The 21,097-nt window shown below is 37.5% G+C and overlaps 1 protein-coding gene across 1 annotated transcript in view; it reads right to left on the reverse strand.

Moving 5' to 3' along the window:
- The window catches only part of LOC107662410 (corticotropin-releasing factor receptor 1-like), a 140,198-nt gene that overhangs the window by 92,726 nt on the left and 26,375 nt on the right, over positions 1–21,097 (reverse strand). The window contains exon 2 of the mRNA XM_016452431.1: positions 10,626–10,713. Coding sequence (XP_016307917.1) covers positions 10,626–10,713 — 88 coding nt within the window. The remainder of the gene's footprint in view (positions 1–10,625; positions 10,714–21,097) is intronic.

Consider the following 21,097-nt stretch of genomic DNA (forward strand, 5'->3'; position numbering starts at 1 on the left):
GACGTGGGAATAAACTTAAACACACAAACTTTAATAAACCAAAGGCTGGAAAATCAGGAACGCAGGAGACATAGAATGACGTAAGACACCGAACACTAGACACAGGAAACACTGGGCTTCCAAATATGGGCATGATCAAACAGAGGGAGAAAGTAGGCCATGGAGAGCACATGGGGAGCAAAACACAAGACAGGAACACAAGGACAGTCCATAGGCGTGACATTACCTCCCCCTCCCGGAAGGCGCATCCACGCGCCGCATAACTTCCGGGCGGGGTGGGGGGTGGTATCGCTCTGGAAGCCTCTATGGACAGGCTTACACAGGACGGAAGGCCTCCAGGGCGGTAACCGTTCTGGGACCCATGGCGGAGCGGTAGCTCGGGGAGCCATGGAGGGGCAGCCTCTGTGGCCTTGGCCTCGGCCCGGCCATTACGGCCCCCCAAAAAAAATTCCTTGGGGAAAATTTCGGGTTCTGAGGCCCTCCGTGGGCCAGGTGTAGGAACAACGGCCCTCCCTGAGCTTGACTCGGGATCTGAGGTAGAGGCTGACATTTTTTCGGGAATCCCACGGGATGGGAAACAAAATCTGCATCTGTTAATCGTTTATATTTTATATTAGTTCATGTTGCTTTTGTGCAATAGATGAATAACAATTTATTTGTTTTAGATATTTTATGTTTAGATATTTCTATTTTGCGTGAGTCCCGTGAATCATTTTATTCTCCCGCATCCCGCACACACACGAGTCTCTGCACTCGCCTATCAAGTCTTATCCCGCGCCGCACTCTGTTCCGTCAGGTCTCGCAGGAGACCAGGTCTCTAATCCACTGGCGCTTGACTCGACAGTGCGTGAGCTACATCCTTTTTACAATCTAGATTATAAATCACTGCATTCTGCCAGCAATGTAACGCGGCAGTAACATATAGAGACCTCGGCTTATAACTATACTCTAATTACTATTTCGAAAATTATAACACGTTAAATTACTCCGTTACTAAAAAAGTAATCAAATTACAGTAACGCGTTATTTCACCAGATCTTTTGTGTATCTGCAGTCAATCTGTTGTTTACAAGGTCTCATAACATTTAAACAGTGCACAAACATGATGAGTTGGAAAGCTTAGCTTTGATAATTTTGGATGTTTAAAACTATTACATACAGACAAAGTGAACAAATAAGAAAAAAAAGAATCTAAATTATTCTGAGAATTTTTTTAACTGTACAATATTCTGTTTGTTAAGCAAATAGCATTTGAATCTTTACTGTAGGGATTTGTGCACTTTTGCTTATATTCAAATCATGGTTGAATCTGTTTCTCTATTCACACTCCTGTCTGCTGTTCACCGAGATAAAACAAGCACACATCTATTATTCTTCTACTCACAAAAGCAATGGACAGTTGCTCTGGCTCCATGGCACTGGAGCAGAACACACACACACACTGGAGCAGAACAACCCAAGCTACCATTTCACCGTGTCTGTTCATCCTCTGGCCCGGAAATAACAGGTGAACGAACGGGGATATCGCTGCTGAATAATTCATAATGGATATGAGCAGCTCTGCTCTCGAAGTCTTTTCAAATCGCAGAAACGGATGTGCAAAACAATGCATTCTCAGTACCGTGCTGTAAACATATTCATTTGAAAATGAGGTCCCACCCTGCTGAATGAAGTTTGTTTATTTGGCAGCACAATGAGGGACACTGCTGTTCCTGCAAATGTAATTTATCCTGACATCCATGTTTTTAGTTTTTATGGGAACAATATGCCTCTCAGGAAATAAATGCATATGATCTCAACGTGCTTTATACAAGCTACTGCACATCTCTCAGGGAAAAAAAAAACATTCTCAAAACATCTGCTGATCTGAGCAGCGGAAAAAAACATAATAATGGACACTCACCAATAATTGTGACTACAGTATATGGCTGGGCGATACAGCTAAATCAACATTTTTGAATGTTTTACAAAAGTAAAATGCAATAATCAAATAATAATGTTTTCCAGTAAATTAACAGGAAAAAATGGAGGCTACTTAATAATTTTATTATAATTAATAGAATTTGAATTATTATGAATAATTATTATTGAATTATATTATTTTATGCTCTAATATAACAATACATTGTAATAAACAGCAATGTTTACATAAATGTCTACTCAGAATGCAAATTAATCAAGTTATAATCAATTCACTCAAACAGACAAACAAAAACTGATTCTCAGCTGTATTATTAAACAATGAGAATCAGAATTTGAAAAGGACACTTATTTAATGCATATCCATCGGAACATGGTTTGTACTGAAAATCAAAAACAAGATGTTCAGCCCTTAATATGTTGGTTATGTTTGGCGTCAAATTACATGCGATAGCAGTGCAGTGGAGTGGCTGAATGATGCAGAGGACACCCACAGCTCACAGTGTGAACAAACAGAAATATTTGTGTGCAGATGTATTTGTGCTCATCTGTTTGTGTGCATATGAGAGAGAGAGAAGTAAGAGAGTGCACAAAAAAGGCTAAACATATTTGTGATCACACGTTCAGCTTTTGAGCTTACTTAAAACAAGCCTACGTAATTTACAAACATATCTTTCTTACGCATAAAGCTTACTGCACTTGTTACAAGACTAAGTTTAAGTAAAATACATAAATGTGAAGGGTCACTGAAATGCATAAAATGCATTTAAATGAAGACGATAATAATAATAAAAAATGGTTAGAGTTGTATTACTTATTGTGTGATTAATTATATATTCTGTGAAACTCAACATAGCCATCATACAGGGAAACAAAGCCATTTGAACAGAAAAATTACATTCTCCTTGTACTTCAGTGTTAATTACATTGAGTGGGCTCAGTATTACAGTTAATCACAGCTTTGTCATGAGCACCCTGATCTTTACACATGCTTGGATCTGTGAATTTTGATTTCAGAATTACGTCAATTATGGCTACACAAACAATCATAACATGGCACATGACACAAAATCCGATCACTTCAGCTCTTGATATAGCTAATTCTACAAAATATGACCTCCAGGAGACATGACCATCAGCATAATTTTCACAAACAATATTTCAAGCTGGTTATGTCATGGTAATCAGAGTCATGTTAATGTTAAATGTTTGCATTTGCATTAAGTTTACGTTTCAGACTCCAATCGATCAAATGTATTCTCTTGGCAAAATAAAATAAAATAAAATATTTATGTCTGTTCGTAAATATGTATTTATGTACATCAGCCAATGAACAAAATAATAACACTCGAAAATATCAAGTTGAGTGTAAAAAAATTGTTTTAATGATATACATTCAGTCAAGCCTCGTCTGATTTTCAGAATCGTTTTATTATAGTACGATAATAATAATAATGTATTAATTTAATATAATTTCAGCTGACAAATTAATTTGAAATAACCCTGCTTCTCTATTCTACAAAACTCTGGAGACCAGTAATAAATGACAAAGCTCTTGACCCGTCCCGATACAAACACAAACAGCACCTTGTAAAACAGCAGGCAGTAATCAAATGTCAGCTTGTTAAATGACTCTTAAACTTCTTTTCGTCAAGACTCTCAATTAGTATCACTAAGGTTACCACAGACAAATAAATCAGGAAAACTCAGTTAGCCAGAAACACTTGATTAGTCAATTGCACCTCAAAACACAGGCCCTTTTAGCTACTCTTTCTCAAAGCACAGATTCTGCCAATGAGGGACCGTCAACATAGGTGTTGTTTTCTGCTAGTTACTGTGAAGTGTTTACTGCCAATTTAAGAACTAGACGGTACAAAAACGTTTACAAACTGTCCAAAACAATCTCAAAGACATAGACGCTATAAAGAATCAAAGTCAAAGAGATAGTTTCTGGTACAGAATACATGGACATATCCACCCTCATCTGTCCCGAAAGATGGCATAATTTGGAAATCAATTTTCTTTGAAAGAGTAGGCTACATTTTTTGGACCATATGACAATCATTTCAGACGCAGATATTCAAAAGATGTTTCTATGTGGTTCGGGATGCCAGATTTTCTCATGAGAGCACCTAGGAGGGGAAGTAACATTCAACATCATCTGTCTCTTTGCGTTGATACTGAGCGTGACAGATGGGTTGAAGGTATTACTCGCCATTTCATAATCGTCCCCACAGGAAACTGCGATCCCTATACAGCCACATCCCTGGCCTGTTTTCCTTCCTTGCGATGCAGCACACGCAAAATTGAATCTAAGACTGGCAGACGCAGAACATCTATTAAAAACTTTTCATCATTCAGCTCAGATAGCCAATGTGAGTTTTTTTTATTCAGTGATATTACACAACATTGACTCCTTGTGAGTTCGCAATTGTTGCGCTGACACCAGCAGGCTTTGTTGCGGCAGCTGCGCTGGAGATTAGTGGTTGAATTCCTCAAGACTTGTGTAATCATAGCATCACTTTGCTGAGCCGGCCAGTGTAAGGTTCTGGTTTTACAGGCGTTCAGGACAGATTAATTATCCGTTATATGGTGAGCATTTAAAAATACGATGTTTGGTTTCGTCTTCGAAAATCTTATCTGAAATCACTCACAATGTTATTGTTGTGTTAATGCTGCATGAAGAAATACAACTGTAAGACCAATCAGATATTTGACAACTGCAAATAACTGCAGGTTTAACCAGTGAGCTACTGACTCACCGAATGGTTGCAAGGCCCTGTACACATATATAGTTCAGTGGTGTAAACTTGATCCATTAATCTGTCTACCGGATGGATTAGCATGTGTCTGTATTTAAGAGGAAAGCCACGCTAACTTCACCGTATGTGAGAGATTTACTCTTTGAAGTTTTAAGGATGCATCGCTTGCCAGATTTCACACCAGATTGGTCTCAACTGGCTTGTTATGAATATCTGAACATACTGTAGGTTCAACTTTTCAGAAAAATGTAAAAAATCAAGATCTATAATAACTGAGGTAAAGAAGAGTGTGAAGAAATCTTAAGATAAGATATTTTTAAAACAAAATTTTTGGGTTTTCTAGTGAAAACACCCTAGTAATTTCACGTGTTGAGATCTCAAAATATTATTGTCACTCTTCTTTTAAGTTAACATCTATTAAAATACAAAATTTTACAATTTACAAAACTCTTAGTCTTAAATATTCCAAAATTCTTGAATTTTAAATGAGCTTTTTTTATTTCATGCATAATAACATTTGCTTGGCTTTGATTGAACTGAATGCTATTAGCAGGGTGACCATTCGGGCCATTTTTACGGAACGCGTCCTTGCCAGGATTTCTATATTGCCTAAAATATCTAGGTTTTGGCTGTTTGCACCGTGCAGATCAATCGTTGTATGACATTCACAAGAGCTATAGAGAGCAGAGCAGGTGAGCTACATCCTTTTTACAATCTAGATTATAAATCACTGCATTCTGCCAGCAATGTAACGCGGCAGTAACATATAGAGACCTCGGCTTATAACTATACTCTAATTACTATTTCGAAAATTATAACACGTTAAATTACTCCGTTACTAAAAAAGTAATCAAATTACAGTAACGCGTTATTTCACCAGATCTTTTGTGTATCTGCAGTCAATCTGTTGTTTACAAGGTCAGGATTTCTATATTGCCTAAAATATCTAGGTTTTGGCTGTTTGCACCGTGCAGATCAATCGTTGTATGACATTCACAAGAGCTATAGAGAGCAGAGCAGACGGCTCCTGCTGCTTTCGAATCTCTCTTGCAGTACTTTGGTGTCATACAATGATCGGTGTGCAGTGACGCTTCAAGTCGAAAGAACAAACAAACACGTGCACGTATTTGCATCGCTTTGATCGTTCTCTGTAGATCTCACCTTCTCACGCGCCACGATTGGTCGATTATATACAATACCTGCATATTATTGGTCAAACGACTTTGGATGCTTTATGTGGACAATATAAAAATGTTGTAACAAAGTTAGCATTTTTTATCTAAAATAAATACTAGGAAAAATAAGTTCAACTAACATCAAACATGTTAAACTGTTGGCATCCATGTTTCTAATTAAGTCTTTAAATGGTTAATATATGAATTCAGAATAAATGTGAAAAAAATGTAATTAACTTTATAAATTGTGATCTCTTAGAAGTTAGAAAACAAAACAAAACAAAAGGTTAAAAAAAAACAGTTGGCATCCCCCCAGAGCCGTGTGGAGTGCTTTTTATGATGGACTAATGCACTTTTTTGGGCTTCAAAACCTTGACCCCCATACACTGCCATTATAAAGCTTGAAGGAGCCAGTACATTTTTAAATATAACTCTGATTGTATTCGTCTGAAAGAAAGTCATTTACACCTAGTATGGCTTGAGGGTGAGTAAAACATGGGGTCATTTTCATTTTTGGGTGAACTTTCCCTTTAAGTCTTTAAATTGTTAATATACAATTTCAGAATAAATGTGAAAAAAATTTACTTTCTAAATTATGATCTTTTAGAAATTAGAAAACAAAACAATAAAAGGTTTAAACAATAACAAAATAAAAAAAACTGCTGGCATCGTTGCTGGATATTTTTCAGGAATGAAGCCTGTATTCCAAAAAAGAATAATATTTTAAGCAATTCACAGCCATATTTGCATGTAACTGTCAATCAAACATTTTTTGCAGCGTGTACATGGCCATAGTAAATTTCGGGCTCTCTTCTCTCTGAAACAAGCATCCTCTGTGTCAAATACCAGCAGCTACTTCAGATTTTTAAAATAACATTTTAACCAATTGCTCCATGCAAACTCAGACATTGAAATTTAGACAGAAATTAAATGATCAAATGACCCTGGTTTTTGTTACCGTCAATTACCCTTGGTATGGTCTGCAATCAAAAGTTTTTCCAAGACCAAATTATATGGGGCATGCTATCTGCATTAGTTTTTTTTTTTTTTTTGCTCTAAACTGTCGCTAAATGTCATCTTTTGTCTCTTTTTTTTTTGGTTATTTAATTTTTTATGAAGAGACAGTTGATCCTCAAATGAAACATACAACTTACACTACTGTATAAAAGAGCAACCATAGAGCAATTTTCTCAGTTTAGTGTACAAAACACAAGCCTTAAACAAAGACTACAAATATTACTCATTAAACATAATATTTGCAGGTGAAAAACTGTACATAGAAAATCTGTTACTTCTTCCCTTAGAGTTTCACACCAATTCACACTCGCTAAGCCTTTGCAAAGCTCTGAATACAAACAGATCTGCAGTGTATTCCAGCATTTTTGCATTAGTGCTCGATTTACCCCTCTGCTTCAACTGCAAACCAAAATAAACTCCAGTAAGTCTTGGGCTTTTCAAAGCAGCGTGAACAACAACAAACTGAATCCAGCCATCACAACTTTTATCTCCTTATATTGCCTTTTCTGAGCAATAACAGTTATGTTTGTCACGCATGACGTTTTGCCTACACTGAAAAGTAAATGTCTCGTATCCCATGAGACACGGTCAATAAATCTTGCTGCACCCTGTCCACTTTCGCGATATGGAAAAATGAGTTCAGAGTTCAGAATATAAAAGCATTAAACCAGGGCTACTCAGCTTAAGGGCCTCACTGCTAATATTTATAGTATTATTTTATATTAAAGAGCTCATTATTTACTCACCCTTATGTTGTGAAACTGTATGAGCTTCTTTTGTGGAAAATAAAAGAATATATTCTAAAGAATGTGCATACAGTGAAAGTCTATGGGGTCCAAAATGACATCGTACCACATTGACTCTCAATTAACAGACAAAGCCATTTTCAAAAATATATTCTTTTTGTGTTCCGCAGGTTCACGCATGACATGTGTAAAGACCAAAGTCTCCTGTAAATGTGTTCAGTAAAGGTTCTCAAGGTCAACAGAACCCGTTTTCAGATGTACTGGTGATATGCAGCTTAACCACAAATCCCATCATCCACCCTGACACTTTATCAATACCTCAAACGGGCCTCACCAGAGGCCATTAATGGAGCTTTTCCACTGCATGGTACGGCACGGTACGGCTCGGTACGGTTCACTTTTGGGGGGTTTTCCACTGGGTACAGTACCTGGTACCTGGAACTTTTTTTAGTACCACCTCGGTTGAGGTTCCAAGTGAACCGTACCATTACCAAAACGTGACTTGTAAACTCTGCTGATCACGGATTGGCCGGAGAGAATCGTCACTACCTTGTCACTGAACAAGTGTTACATCACTGAACTTGCGACACAAACACAACAGAACCGCTAGATTTAAATCAGCACAGCCAGCGAAGGATCGAACGTAACTGTTTTGAATAAGCGCACCTTTTTTAACAACCAAAAAGTGTTTGTTTCGTTGTCTGTTGAGGAAGTACAGACGTTCCTCTCGTTGATAGCAGAGGAGCGGATCCAGCGAGAGCTTGATGGGGCGACGCGGAATGAAAAAGTTTTTCAGGAGTCGCGGCAATAGAGGCGGCACAACTATAACGCCATGTGAATAATCCCGCCCACTCTAAAGCGGTACTGAACTGCAGTGGAAACGCAAACCGAGCCGTGCCGTGCCGTACCGTACTGAGCCGTGTCGAGCCGAGTCGTACCACGCTGTGGAAAAGCGCCATAAGAGTGGAGCAGAAAGTATCAGTAGCACTGTTAGCATAAAGAGATTTACCCATAACTTATTCCAGACAGGCCGAAGAAATAAGCCAAAAGTGAGCAAATAAGCCCAAACGATGATTACAACTAACCCAGTATCAGCCTAGACCACAACCCATAATAATGACCTCAGATCAGCCCTAATACTGGTGCAAACTAATCTTAGATAATCACTAATAATGACCCATAACTGTTCCCAGATCTGCCCAAAAAATAAGCCAAAAGTGACCAATTAAGCCCAAATTTTAATTATAAATGATCCAATGCCAACCTAGACCTCAACCTATAATAATGACCTCAGATCAGCCCTGATACTGGAATTGAAAAAATATACATTAGTGGCAGCCCTACTATAAATACAGTGTGATGTAAAACAACATATATACACTATATACACACAGGACACTGTGCACAATATATTGACATAATATACTGCACTTAAAATGTCAATGTGTTTATTCTACTCACCCATGTTGGCCAGAAGGCATGAGATGGCCTGGATATCAGCTCCAGCAAACACTTCACTCAACTGACTGACCACCGGCAGACACAGAGTGTGCACTCGGATTCGACGTTTACCTGTCAATCAAACACATACCAATCAGAGGAAATCTTACTCAGTTTGTGGGAGTGGTCTGATGTTGTAAACATGTCAAAAATGGGTTAGTATAAATGCGAAAAATGCTTGATTACCTTTACTGGATGTGTAAAGAAGAGCAGCCTGAAAACAAGCGAGCGAAGTATCGGCTAAACTCTCCTCGATTGACATCTGCACAGCAAAACCAGAGTCTGGGTTCACGTTGGCCAGAGAGAGCAAATCAGTGGAGCGTACAAAGAAGTTGCCATGGAAAGTGTGGATGGACAAGCCTGTTGACCAATCAGAGAAAGTGTCATTAAAAAGAGACATGAAATCACAGGGCCCTGCAGATACTGGTTCATGGAAGTGTCAATCAAAGCAATTGTGGCACAGAATTAGCTCGTGTAACTCCGCCCCCTCACCTTTGGTGCACCTGATCCTCATGACGGCTTCAAACCCGATCTTTCTGGTGAGGTATCGCTGCAGATCTTTCTGAAATTTCTGTCTCTGCGCCGTATTGTGAATGTGATGGAAGGACGGGTAATAAAAGACACCGCCGGCTGAGTATTTGGACACACATGCTGCACAAGACGAAAAGAACATTTCTTGTTTCGCAACTTTGGGTCACATATAAGAGCTGAGAAAGTTAAGTGTGTGTATGTGTACCTAAAGTAGCCAGGTCTGAGTACTGGGAGCTCAGTAAGAACAGATCCACTCCGATCTGCTGTCCAGAACAGTCCAGAGCCAGTTTCTTGTAAAAGTCTGTAGCAGGACCCAAGTGCTGGACATTCTGAACACAAACAAGCAAACAAAACACTCAAAATGCTAAAACATTAATTGAAACATAATTATCTGTAAATGTTTTAAATCACAATAAATCATGTTATCTAAGATACTTTTGGTTAATTAATCAGGCACACATTTAACTGCCAAACAGGGTAATTACAAGTTTAAAATACTCAAGACGTAATATTGAATATATACAAATGTATACTAAAACTGGTTTATGTAGTAATATACCAATACATATGAATTGGATGTTGGTATTGGATTTTGCTACAATAATAATATGGTTAAAAGAAAGGCAATAAAAAGATTATTGTGCCGATTAAAGTTAAATCTATACATTAAGTGAGTTAATGTTTGTTTTTTGTTCACAGAGAGAAGCCACAAGTGTTGACGTAGAATTAAATTCCAGATACAGTAACAAAAATACCAATATTTAAAAAAAAAATAAAAAAATGTATAAATATAATAATTATATATAAATATGGAACCTTTAATTATAAACGAGCCGTGCCGAGTCGTACCACGCAGTGGAAAAGTGCCATAAGTTGACCCGCGTAACTGATCTATGACCACGCTTCCCAAACCAAATCTAAACTTTTATATACCACAAAGCAAAATCAGTTTAAGATCAGTTATGGAGACTTACCTGTAAGATTTGTGGAGAGCAGGAGCAGAGCGTCGCAGGTCAGGTCAGCTGTTACCCTGGAGATTAGCGTAATCCAGATGGTCAACACCTGCAATGGTGGTGCAAAGAAAGGAAATTTGTGGAGGGAAAACAAAAGTGTGGCTTTAGCATCCATCTGGATATCCAGAAAGAGACAGCATACAATGGAAAAGTAAATCAGGTCAACATCTGTCTCATGCTAATGCAGGTACGCATGTCACACGGTTGTGCTTCTGAAGTCATACACTAGCTATGTGTGAGAAACAGACTGAAATTTAAGTTGCTTTCGAAGATGTTCAACTTTACTTTCCCACTGCTTAATTGGTTACCTGTAAAACCTTACAGTTATGTAAGCATAACTTGCTTATTTACAATGAAAGTCTACAGAATAAATTACATTTTAATTTAGGGCCCCATGAAATTAGATATTATTTCCCAAATTCTGTGTTTTCCATTTTATTTGGATTATTTGGATTATGTGTTTTAAGATATAATAATAATTTAAAAAATTAAATAAAATAAAATTTGTGAAATTAATGAAAATTCTAAACATTTAAGAAATGTTAAATTAAATTGAATTCAATTAAAGTTTACATTTCTTTTTTGTATACTTGTATACTCTATAAAAACATGGAAAATATGGAAAAAACATGGTTGTTTGAAACAAATAAACAAATGAAGTAATGAATGAGCGAACGAATGAACGGATGAATAAATGAATGAATGAATGAATGAATCAATGAATCAATGAATTTTATAATTATTCTTATTACATAGAGAGGTACATTTTATAATAATAATATATTTCTGTCATAATTTCAAGTTAAATTGGACTTTTATTTTGGTTGTTTGTTGTGAAGACCTTTGTGTTGCAGCGTGTATTTGACCATAGGTGTTAACAAATGAAACAGCTCATGAAGTGAACTGTAAGAACAGCTTTGGATATGAAGTTTATGTAAAGTGAGACAGCAGATGCTGAAAATACCATGAGCATCACACATGTGTAGTGTATGTGTATTAGTGTATTGCATGTGTAGTGTAGGTTAAATATCGAAAATTACTAACATTTTTCATCAATGTCATGGACTTACTTTTATGATAAACATAGATTTAAATGTATTGCCCTGCCCTAACTGTAGGTTTACATTCACTTTAAAATGATACATTTCAGTCAAACTAAACAGTGATTTCTCTATTAAAATTGTAATGTGAAATTTTCAGTCCAACTGATTTAGTTTTGACTGTTTAGTCTCAGACCAGTCAGTGTTTTTACATAGACTAAACTGTAGCAGATGTTTACTGTATTTATGTGCTAAATATCTGTAATTCAGTTTCTTATTTCTTATTTTATTTAAAAGGATAGTTCTCATTCTCATCAACGATGTAGCACTTCATCGCAGTTATTTTAAACTAAATTCTTTCCAACTTTGATTTTAAAAAGATTTAAGCTCCAAGATTTAAAGATTTAATACCCAGAAGACCAGGGTTTTTGTTTCAACATTCATGCTCAGGGAATGCGAGGGAAAAATCACAGATGTGACCCTTGTGCCCTAACATCACACCGACTAAATGACTCCCTCTCCGAACTAAATGCAATTTATTATTTTCAAGCAGAATCCATTAGATATGTTTTACTAAACCACAGCTTTAATACTAATGGCTCTTTGAACAGCAAGAGAGACAATGAGGTTCTGCATGTGCTTGATTTGCTGTTATGTGACTGTCTCTAATTCATAGCCCTGGATACAAATACCCTTCCAGCACACTAAACCCACACAAAGAATAGGGTTGAATGAAATTATATCACCTTCCTAAAACAGAAATGGACAGCAGTCTATGACTGAACCCAACACACTGCACTTCCATTCTCAAAAGGCTTGAGGCCTTCAGTCATAAAGTTTGCAAAGGCCCCAGATGGTCACATGACCTCTAAAAGCTTTCAGGGCCAGCTGGATGATCCTTCCACACCTCATAATGAAACCATGAAAATGTATACCACCACCACAGACTCATTATGTCAACGGAAAGCAGCATTGTCACATCGAGTGAAGTCTTTCAGCTAAGCGCTAACATTTTTACTAGCTGTACAAAAATGACTGAAAGCTCCCAGTGGCGTGAGGTGAACAGCCCGCTGTCTTCTGGTCCCTGACCTCCGTCACATGAGGACAGGTTTACAGAGTTCAGTGATGACAGCTCTAAAGACCGTCTGCGGCACATACTCGAGCTAGCGGGAGACAAACAGCGGGATTGAGGAGGGGAAAATGGAAGAAATACAGCCCCTGGTGTGTTTTATGAGCTGGCAGAATAACACTCCTCTCGCTGGTCGGCTGCTGGCTCACTCGCCAGTAATCTTCTTGAGGCCTTGAACAGCCTTTTCCTCAGGTCCTTCCAGAAACATCCCAAACGCTCATGCTATTGTTTTCCCGGCTCTCCCAATCCCTCCGGTGTCTCTTTCACAAACTTCATCCAGGCTGGCTTGTTCCGCAAGGGTGCTGAAGGCTGGTTTCGTGTCGAGGGACGGTTGTGCCTTCAGACTTTCCTGTCACTTGGAACAGTTTCACTTCATCACCCTCAGCCACCAACACTGAAGGACGGACCATTGTATAACCCATGTGCTGGACAGGATTACCCACGAGGGCTTCAAGCCGTAATGTACGCACACAATAGTTTGACAAACAACTAGAGAGCTTTGTGCTGACATGACCAGCGGGGAGTAACTAATTAATAGTAGTGGCGCTACTAACTTAACTACAATTTTCAGTAGCCTGACAGCAGTTAAGCCCTATGTAATAGTGTAACTTGTCCAGTATCAGTCTCTCGCTTATGAAACATTTAAGTGAAGTGACGTGTGGCCAAGTATGGTGACCCATACTCGGAATTTGTGCTCTGCATTTAACCCATCCAAGTGCACACACACAGTACTGAACACATACACACACACACACACACACACCATGAACACACCCGGAGCAGTGGGCAGCCAATGGGCCCCCCCCCCATATATATATATATATCTGCACTTAAAGGTGCTGTATGTAAGTTTTTGACTCTACTAAAGCATAAAAATACTAGGGCTGCACAAATAATCGAATTTCTAATCGCGATTACAATTATGGATGCCACAATTACGTAATCGTTCAAAGCGGCAATTAATCGTTCAAAGTCCACTTATGTTATTCTGTGTGCTTAAGATTCGTTTTTTTTCTTTCTACATGTTATCTTAAGGGTTTTTCCATTGTTTTAATTTTAGTTTTAGTATAACATTATAATACCATTCATATTTTTACTTTTTTTATAATTTATTTTTTATAATAGTTTATATTTTATTTTTCAGTTAGAGTGTTTTCAGCTTGTTTATTTTCATATAAAAATACGGCATGCAGTTGCATCAAACAATGGTATAAACATCATTCAATGTAAATTGTGATAATCGTAATTAATAATCGCAATTACAATTTCAAGGGAATAATCGACAATTATGATTTTTGTCATAATCGTGCAGCCCTAAAAAATACCATAATATGTTTGCAGATATTTAAGAAACCTGCTAAGTTAATATACTTGTTTATCTGAAAAACAATGCTACAGTCAGTTATTCTCCTGTGAAAATGTGTGTTCCAGGCCGGAATGTCGGTCTCTGTTTTGGTTTGTGAAACCAACCCACTGCCAGTTTGCCCAATTGTATTTCGGCACCCCAGGTTGCCAGTTGGTGGAAAACACAGCGTATTTAATTTCATTCATCATCAAGTGTGCTCGCTCCTGTTGGTGTTGTCAATCTGACAACCTGCGTGTGTGCCAAGTCTGAGGAGGAGGGGCCGGGTGAAAAAACCCTCTCCACTATTTTGAATTTGGACTGCAATCCCAAGTTCAACCACTCGGTGTCAATCCTACATACAGCACCTTTAACATTTTCTTCAAACAAGACTTCCTTGTTCAACAAGTTTCACCGCATTGACCATACTGGTTTGGCTGGTGAACTGCACCATCTAGACGAGCACCAAACCAGCACTAACCAGCATAAACAAGCCTCAACCAGCATATAAATTCATGCAGGTCTAAACTCATGTTTTCAACAACAGTGCTTTTTGGTCTTGCTCGCAAAGCCAAGTACTTAAACATCCTTGATCTCCTTCAAAAGTAAGAACAGTACAAAACACACATTATTGTTCATTATCAAAACACCCAAGACTCCACAGGGAAGCTCTTAAGCACCTTTCTGATACTCCTCCTATGAGACTGGGAGCTAATGAAAAGGCATCAGGCCCAGAAATGAACTACTGTTGTCTCAGTATACCTTCCTTACACGTTGTAGGTGTGACACCTCACATTTCAAACAAAGACCACTCTGTCTAACCTTATGGTCTTTACCTCATTTTGCCTCCTTCTGTCTCTCTTAAGGAACTCTTTAGATTGGCCTCGAAGGAACACCCTGCTGCAAAGCAGAACGGAGAACTCCCCTGTCCCGCATATACAGGGCCGGTCCCTGAAGAACAGTGGATGAGGAGAGACTACTAACTGCCTGAGAGGAGCAAGAGAGTGTTAGCAGAACCCCAGGTCTTTTAACAAATCAAGGATGAATGCAATGGGACACTGGGAAAACGGGCCTCGTGGGATAAGAAGTTCTGCAGCTATCTGAAATAAGCTGATAAGTGAGGTAAAATATAACACCATGAGGAAATTAGATGATACTAAACAGCCATTACTTGAGGAGTCACAGGCCTCATTCTCCTGAAAGGTACTGGGTCAGAAAGGTCTCTTGATTTATGATCTATGATCATAAGACCACCTGAATAGAAAAAAATGCATGCTTTATATCTGCCTCAAACTCATCTCAAGCTATTTTTTTTTTTGGTCATATTTACGACCAAAGCCCCATGAGCAAGGCTCAAGTACCCTTCACTGACCAGAAATGTGTTTATTTTAACTCATTATAATGGATATCATTTAGCATTATCGTTAATGTTGTTCAAGTGGCCATTATGATGATGATTAAATTTTAAACTGTACTTTCTGATTGCTTATTTTTCTAAAAAAACATAAAAAACTAAAAAATGTTATAAATAACAAACGTCATAAAATGACATAAAAATTATAAAATTAGTACAAATAAAATAAACGATACATATATTTTATTTGAAAAAATAAGTGTTAAAATAAATGTTATAATACAATAAATGTTATGTAGTGTAATAAGTGTTATAATAAAATAAAATTATAAAATAAGTACAAGTGAAAAATAATATAAATGTAATAAAATAAAATAAATACCTCACCAAGTAACTCAGATGCTTGAGCTTCTTATCACGAGGACAATACACTTTCCCCAAAAAAGACCTAACGGCTAATTATTCGTACATAAAATCTAGATAACAAAGGTCAGCATCAGTTGCAGTTTTTGTGTGGCAGAATTTCATTATCAAGCATGAAATATCATCCACAGGTCATATGACAGATTGACGAATCTTACATGACCCATTTACTTTATTTTCTTGAATAGTTAAAACAAATGACAGCACATTTAAGTCATAATTTCTGCTTTTCTAGGTTTAACACAGGAAATCTGAAACCTCTGGAACATCCTAAAATACAGCACTCTCTGGGGCATACCTTGGGAATGACTGGTCTAAGCTATTAGACGCTTGGTTAAAACAGGAACGAGATGTAACAGAATTCCCCATATGCTTTGGCACAGTATATCAACTATTTATAAGACAATGATATATAAAATATAGCATTTTAGTGAATTTATCTAATGGCTCTTAACTAGGGATGCACCGATACCACTTTTTCCAGTACTCGCCCGATACCGATACTTTTATTTTTGGTACTTGCCGATACCGAGTACCGATACCAATATTTTTATTGCATTTGTACATTTTTTAAATATTGGGTACAGAAACCAAAAGCAAAACACGCGCAACGCGTGCAGGTATTTGTACTTATGCAGAATAATAGTACAGCCTAGTGCATTTCACACAGGCTGCTAGATTAACTTTCGCCAGAAAGTCGTGTATGCCTAAGGTTCAAAATAAATGATGTTTATAGTGAATGCCCCATGAATGGTCTTATTTTACAATTTAGTTTTAATCCAAATGATGCGTGTGCTGAGTGAGTGAACATCGAAGATCACACAACAAAGTGTGCCGCTCTCTCTCTCTCTCTCTCTCTCTCTCTCTCTCCCGTTAAGTAACTTGTGCATTGTTTTACTTACTTGTTTTTGACATATCCGACCGAACTACAAACTACCCAGTGATGTCCGTGAGAAAGGTATATTCACTCGACAAGCTCGCGCATCTGTGCTGCCCCACGCTCAATCCACTCAGCGTGCTTTGTTTATCAGTTTGCGCACATCAGCTATACAGTCGTTAATACTGAATGTTTAACATTATATTAATTGCGTACATATACTTTGTAGACATCCTTAATCTCTAATAACTCCATTCTGCTGTCTGTTGTTCTGTTGTCAGTGTTTCTTTGTCTGAATATAGTTTACTTACTTGTTTTTGACATATCCGACCGAACTACAAACTTTCCAGTGATGTCCGTGAGAAAGGTATATTCACTCGACAAGCTCGCGCATCTGTGCTGCCCCACGCTCAATCCACTCAGCGTGCTTTGTTTATCAGTTTGCGCACATCAGCTATACAGTCGTTAATACTGAATGTTTAACATTATATTAATTGCGTACATATACTTTGTAGACATCCTTAATCTCTAATAACTCCATTCTGCTGTCTGTTGTTCTGTTGTCAGTGTTTCTTTGTCGGAATATGGCACTTATCACATGCTGTGTGGTATCGGCGTTTGGTATCGGGACATTTTAACGAGTACGAGTACGAGTACAGGAGCTCAGTATCGGTGCATCCCTACTCGTAACCATTGCTTTCCATCTTTCCCATTGTGACTTGCAAATAGGATGTAAAGGAAATGCAATTTCAACTCCCACCCCTAGCACTGATCCGTATTCTAGCAGAACTTTATAAGTCTGGCTCTTTAGAAGCCATTGTTGAGCGGCTTAGAGCAGATCAAATTCTATCCAGCATTGCCTGCATGTTTCTCCGAGGCAGGTCTATTTTGGGCAGAGAATCAAACATCTAATCCTCCTTACAGTCCGAGAGGATAAAAAAGCCACATTTTAACTAGCTATGTCCAAACTACTCTGAACGATATCCGCTTTTTTCCTTCTGATTCTGTCTTGCCATCTCTGCCTGCATGTTTTCTCCTCTCTCTATTTCCACCCTCCAGTTGCTCTTGATGCTGAACTTTTTCGGATTAAATCCGTCAGTCTGAAGGTGCAGTTGGAGAGGAAAGGTCCAGTTGTGCTGTTGTGTGCATTATGGCAAAGCCTTTCTAGGAAACAATAACCAGACTTAGTCACAAGTGTCTTATCGCTGTCATACAGAGTTCAGGATGGTGCAGCTATTCGACTCAATCCATGTTTGCAAAAGGTAGGTTAGGGTACTAGATATTTTGTTTAAAAAAAATGGATGCAAGCTACAATAAAAAGGAAAACGCAGCAGAGGCTTTATTCATAATGTAATGGAAAAATGTTTCAAAGTGAAAATGTTACAGAAGATTTCTATTTCAAATAAATTATGTTATTTTGACTTTCTATTCATCAAAGAATCCTGAAAAAGATCATGGTTTCCATAAAATATGAAGCAGTGAAGATATGAAGAAATGTTTCTTGAACACCAATTCAGCATATTAGAATGATTTGATTTCTGAAGGATCATGTGACACTGAAGACTGGCTTTGTCATCACGGGAATAAATTAAATTTTAAAAGACATTAAAATCGAAAAGTTATTTAAAAATTGTAATCATATTTCACAATATCACTATTTTTACTGTATATTTGATCAATGCAGCCATGGTGAACGTAAGACACTTCTTAAAGGGATAGTACACTAAAAAAATTACAATTCTGTCATGATTTATTCACCCTCAAGTTATTCCAATCTTTCTTTCTTCTGTTGATTATAAAAGAAGATATTTTGAATAATGTGTGTAACCAAACAGTTGTCGGTCCCCACTAACTTCCATAGTATGGAAAAAATACTATGGAATTCAATGGGGACCAAAAAGTGTAAATCATGAAAGAAGTTTCTTTTTTTGGGTGTACTATCCCTTTAATGTTTAAAAAAAAATCAATGCATAAATAAAAAAATTAATCTTACTGACAAATGTTTGGTGCTTTATGTTTTCTTCACAGCTGTTGCAAACAACAGGATTGGAAAGGTGATATAAACAGTCAAACGTTCCAGTGCAGTTACATTGCATCAGAACTCTTGGAACACTTCTTGTCCAATCAAATCAGTGGACTGAAACTAACCATTGTATAAAATCTTAATGACGATCCCTGGCACTAAAATAGTTACTGCTAATGAGAACACTGATTTTATGAAGACCAGAATAACACACTATTACATGCATGCAATTCTTTGCTTTTTTTGCTCTTTCGAGGTTCCCACATTTGTTAAGGCTGCTCTGTGCCTGTTTAAAATTCTGTGTAAAGACGCAATGCCGCATAAAAGACTCAATTAGGCCTTCCCACCGCAACCCCTAGTAAATAAGTGTCACTGGTTATCATTGCTGTTTAAAGGCTTTATACCACCTCTGATCAGATCCAAACAGTCTCTGACACCTATATTTCACCTCACAAGCACTTCTGTGCCACCTCTGCAGTGTAAAATGGGTATGAAACTAGCAAGATGAAATGGAAGATACTGGATATCCATACTAGATATCCATATCTATTTACTAAGCTCATAAATTATAAAATTTTGCTTTAAAAGAGGTTACAATTGAGTTTAATGCTGTGGTTTGGGTTAGGAGCAGAACAGATGGAGCAATAAAATCTTTTGCAAAATTGTGTTCTGGTCAGCTTTGTAACATATCAATCATTCCAAAGTAAAAAAAAAAAAAAAAGAAAGAAAAAGCCTAGCACTGTGATTTTATTAGTATTCATACAGGAATTCTAGTACGCATTCTGTACATTTTCATATGTTTGAACAGACTCTGAAACATGCAATACATGTCAATATATCAATATAAAATGCAAAGATTTTTAAAAATAAACAACTTTAGGGACTTACAAACATGAACAATTAGTTTGAAGTTCCCAGAATATTATATCTATGAATGAATGGGTTGATTTTATTGTATTTTTAATACTTTTTATGTATGACTTTACGGTCTAGTCTTATCTGTATTTCATTAATAAATATCTTTAAATTTAAAATATGTATTTTTAAGCAAAAGTTCACCATTATTTTCTGAAAAAGTCCTGCTATGGAATCATTATTCTCTAGTCGTCTGAAGAAATGCATGTCTAAAGTTGTCTGTATATAAAAATATTTACATTTTAGATGCTGTCAATATCATGATTGAGTGTCTTTCCAGTAAATTTTATTCCAGTAAATACCCACAAACACTAATAAGGCATCGATTTCCAGCTCAATGCAATATTAAAATGACTATTAGCATAGCATTTCATTTGTGAATAAATAAATATTCCAGAGCTGAGGTTTAGCAGAACACATATTATGCAAAACTATCTCACCAATCTGACTCAGTTCATTTGAATTTCTGGCCCTGGAGAGTCTGTTCTCATAACAGCAACGACTACAACCGTAAGCGGTGTGTTGACCCTGTTTCGCAGTTGTTTGAAATTAGATATCATATTTTGTGGTCAGTTCTCTGAGGTCAGCTGAGGAGACTGGCTGCGTTTCTCTGGCAGCAGTGTTGGTAATGTGTAATCCTGCTCTAACAATAGCCTTTAACACAAAAGAACAGCACATGTAGCGGTGTGTTCCACACACTTCTCCTCTGTCCACTGGCACAGCCTGCGCTGAGACAAATGGCTTGATTGGCTGGAGCCAGCCGCTGTGCTGTCTAAAGCAGTGTGCAGTGTGAGCATAAGCCTGGATCCTTCCAGTAAAGACTGCACGACGGGCTGCTGAGCCACAGGCGCTGGAGATCGCCGGCCAGCAAAGGAAGGATCATCTTGGGATACAAAGGCTAGAAATCCTAGGGATTGATGCCAGCCTGCTGGTTGAAAGCGCAAAGCCAGTGTGATCCCACAGCTCCATCTGACAACTTCAGTCTTTGGGGATTTAAATCTGAGGGCCAGAGGTACTATAAAGTCAGCTTATTAAATGTTCTGTGGGTTAATAGAACTGCGTGTAACTTATGTCACTGATCACTGATATACTCTCGAACCTTCAAATTTTATTTTTCTTCTTTGAAAATAATTCAAATTCACAATAATTAAACACTTAGGTACATGCTTTCTAGACAAAGCAAGGTTATGATCAGTAACACAAACTATTATGAAGACCAAAAATTTTAGTGAAAACATGGGATCAGCTAAAAGTTTTGCAAGAATGAAAATTAAAGGGAGACTATAAATGTGCACAAAAAAAAAAAAAAAAAAAAAAAAACCTAAAAGTA

This window comes from Sinocyclocheilus anshuiensis, unplaced genomic scaffold (genome assembly GCF_001515605.1).
Source record: "Sinocyclocheilus anshuiensis isolate Anshui unplaced genomic scaffold, SAMN03320099.WGS_v1.1 scaffold11, whole genome shotgun sequence".
Taxonomy (NCBI): domain Eukaryota; kingdom Metazoa; phylum Chordata; class Actinopteri; order Cypriniformes; family Cyprinidae; genus Sinocyclocheilus; species Sinocyclocheilus anshuiensis.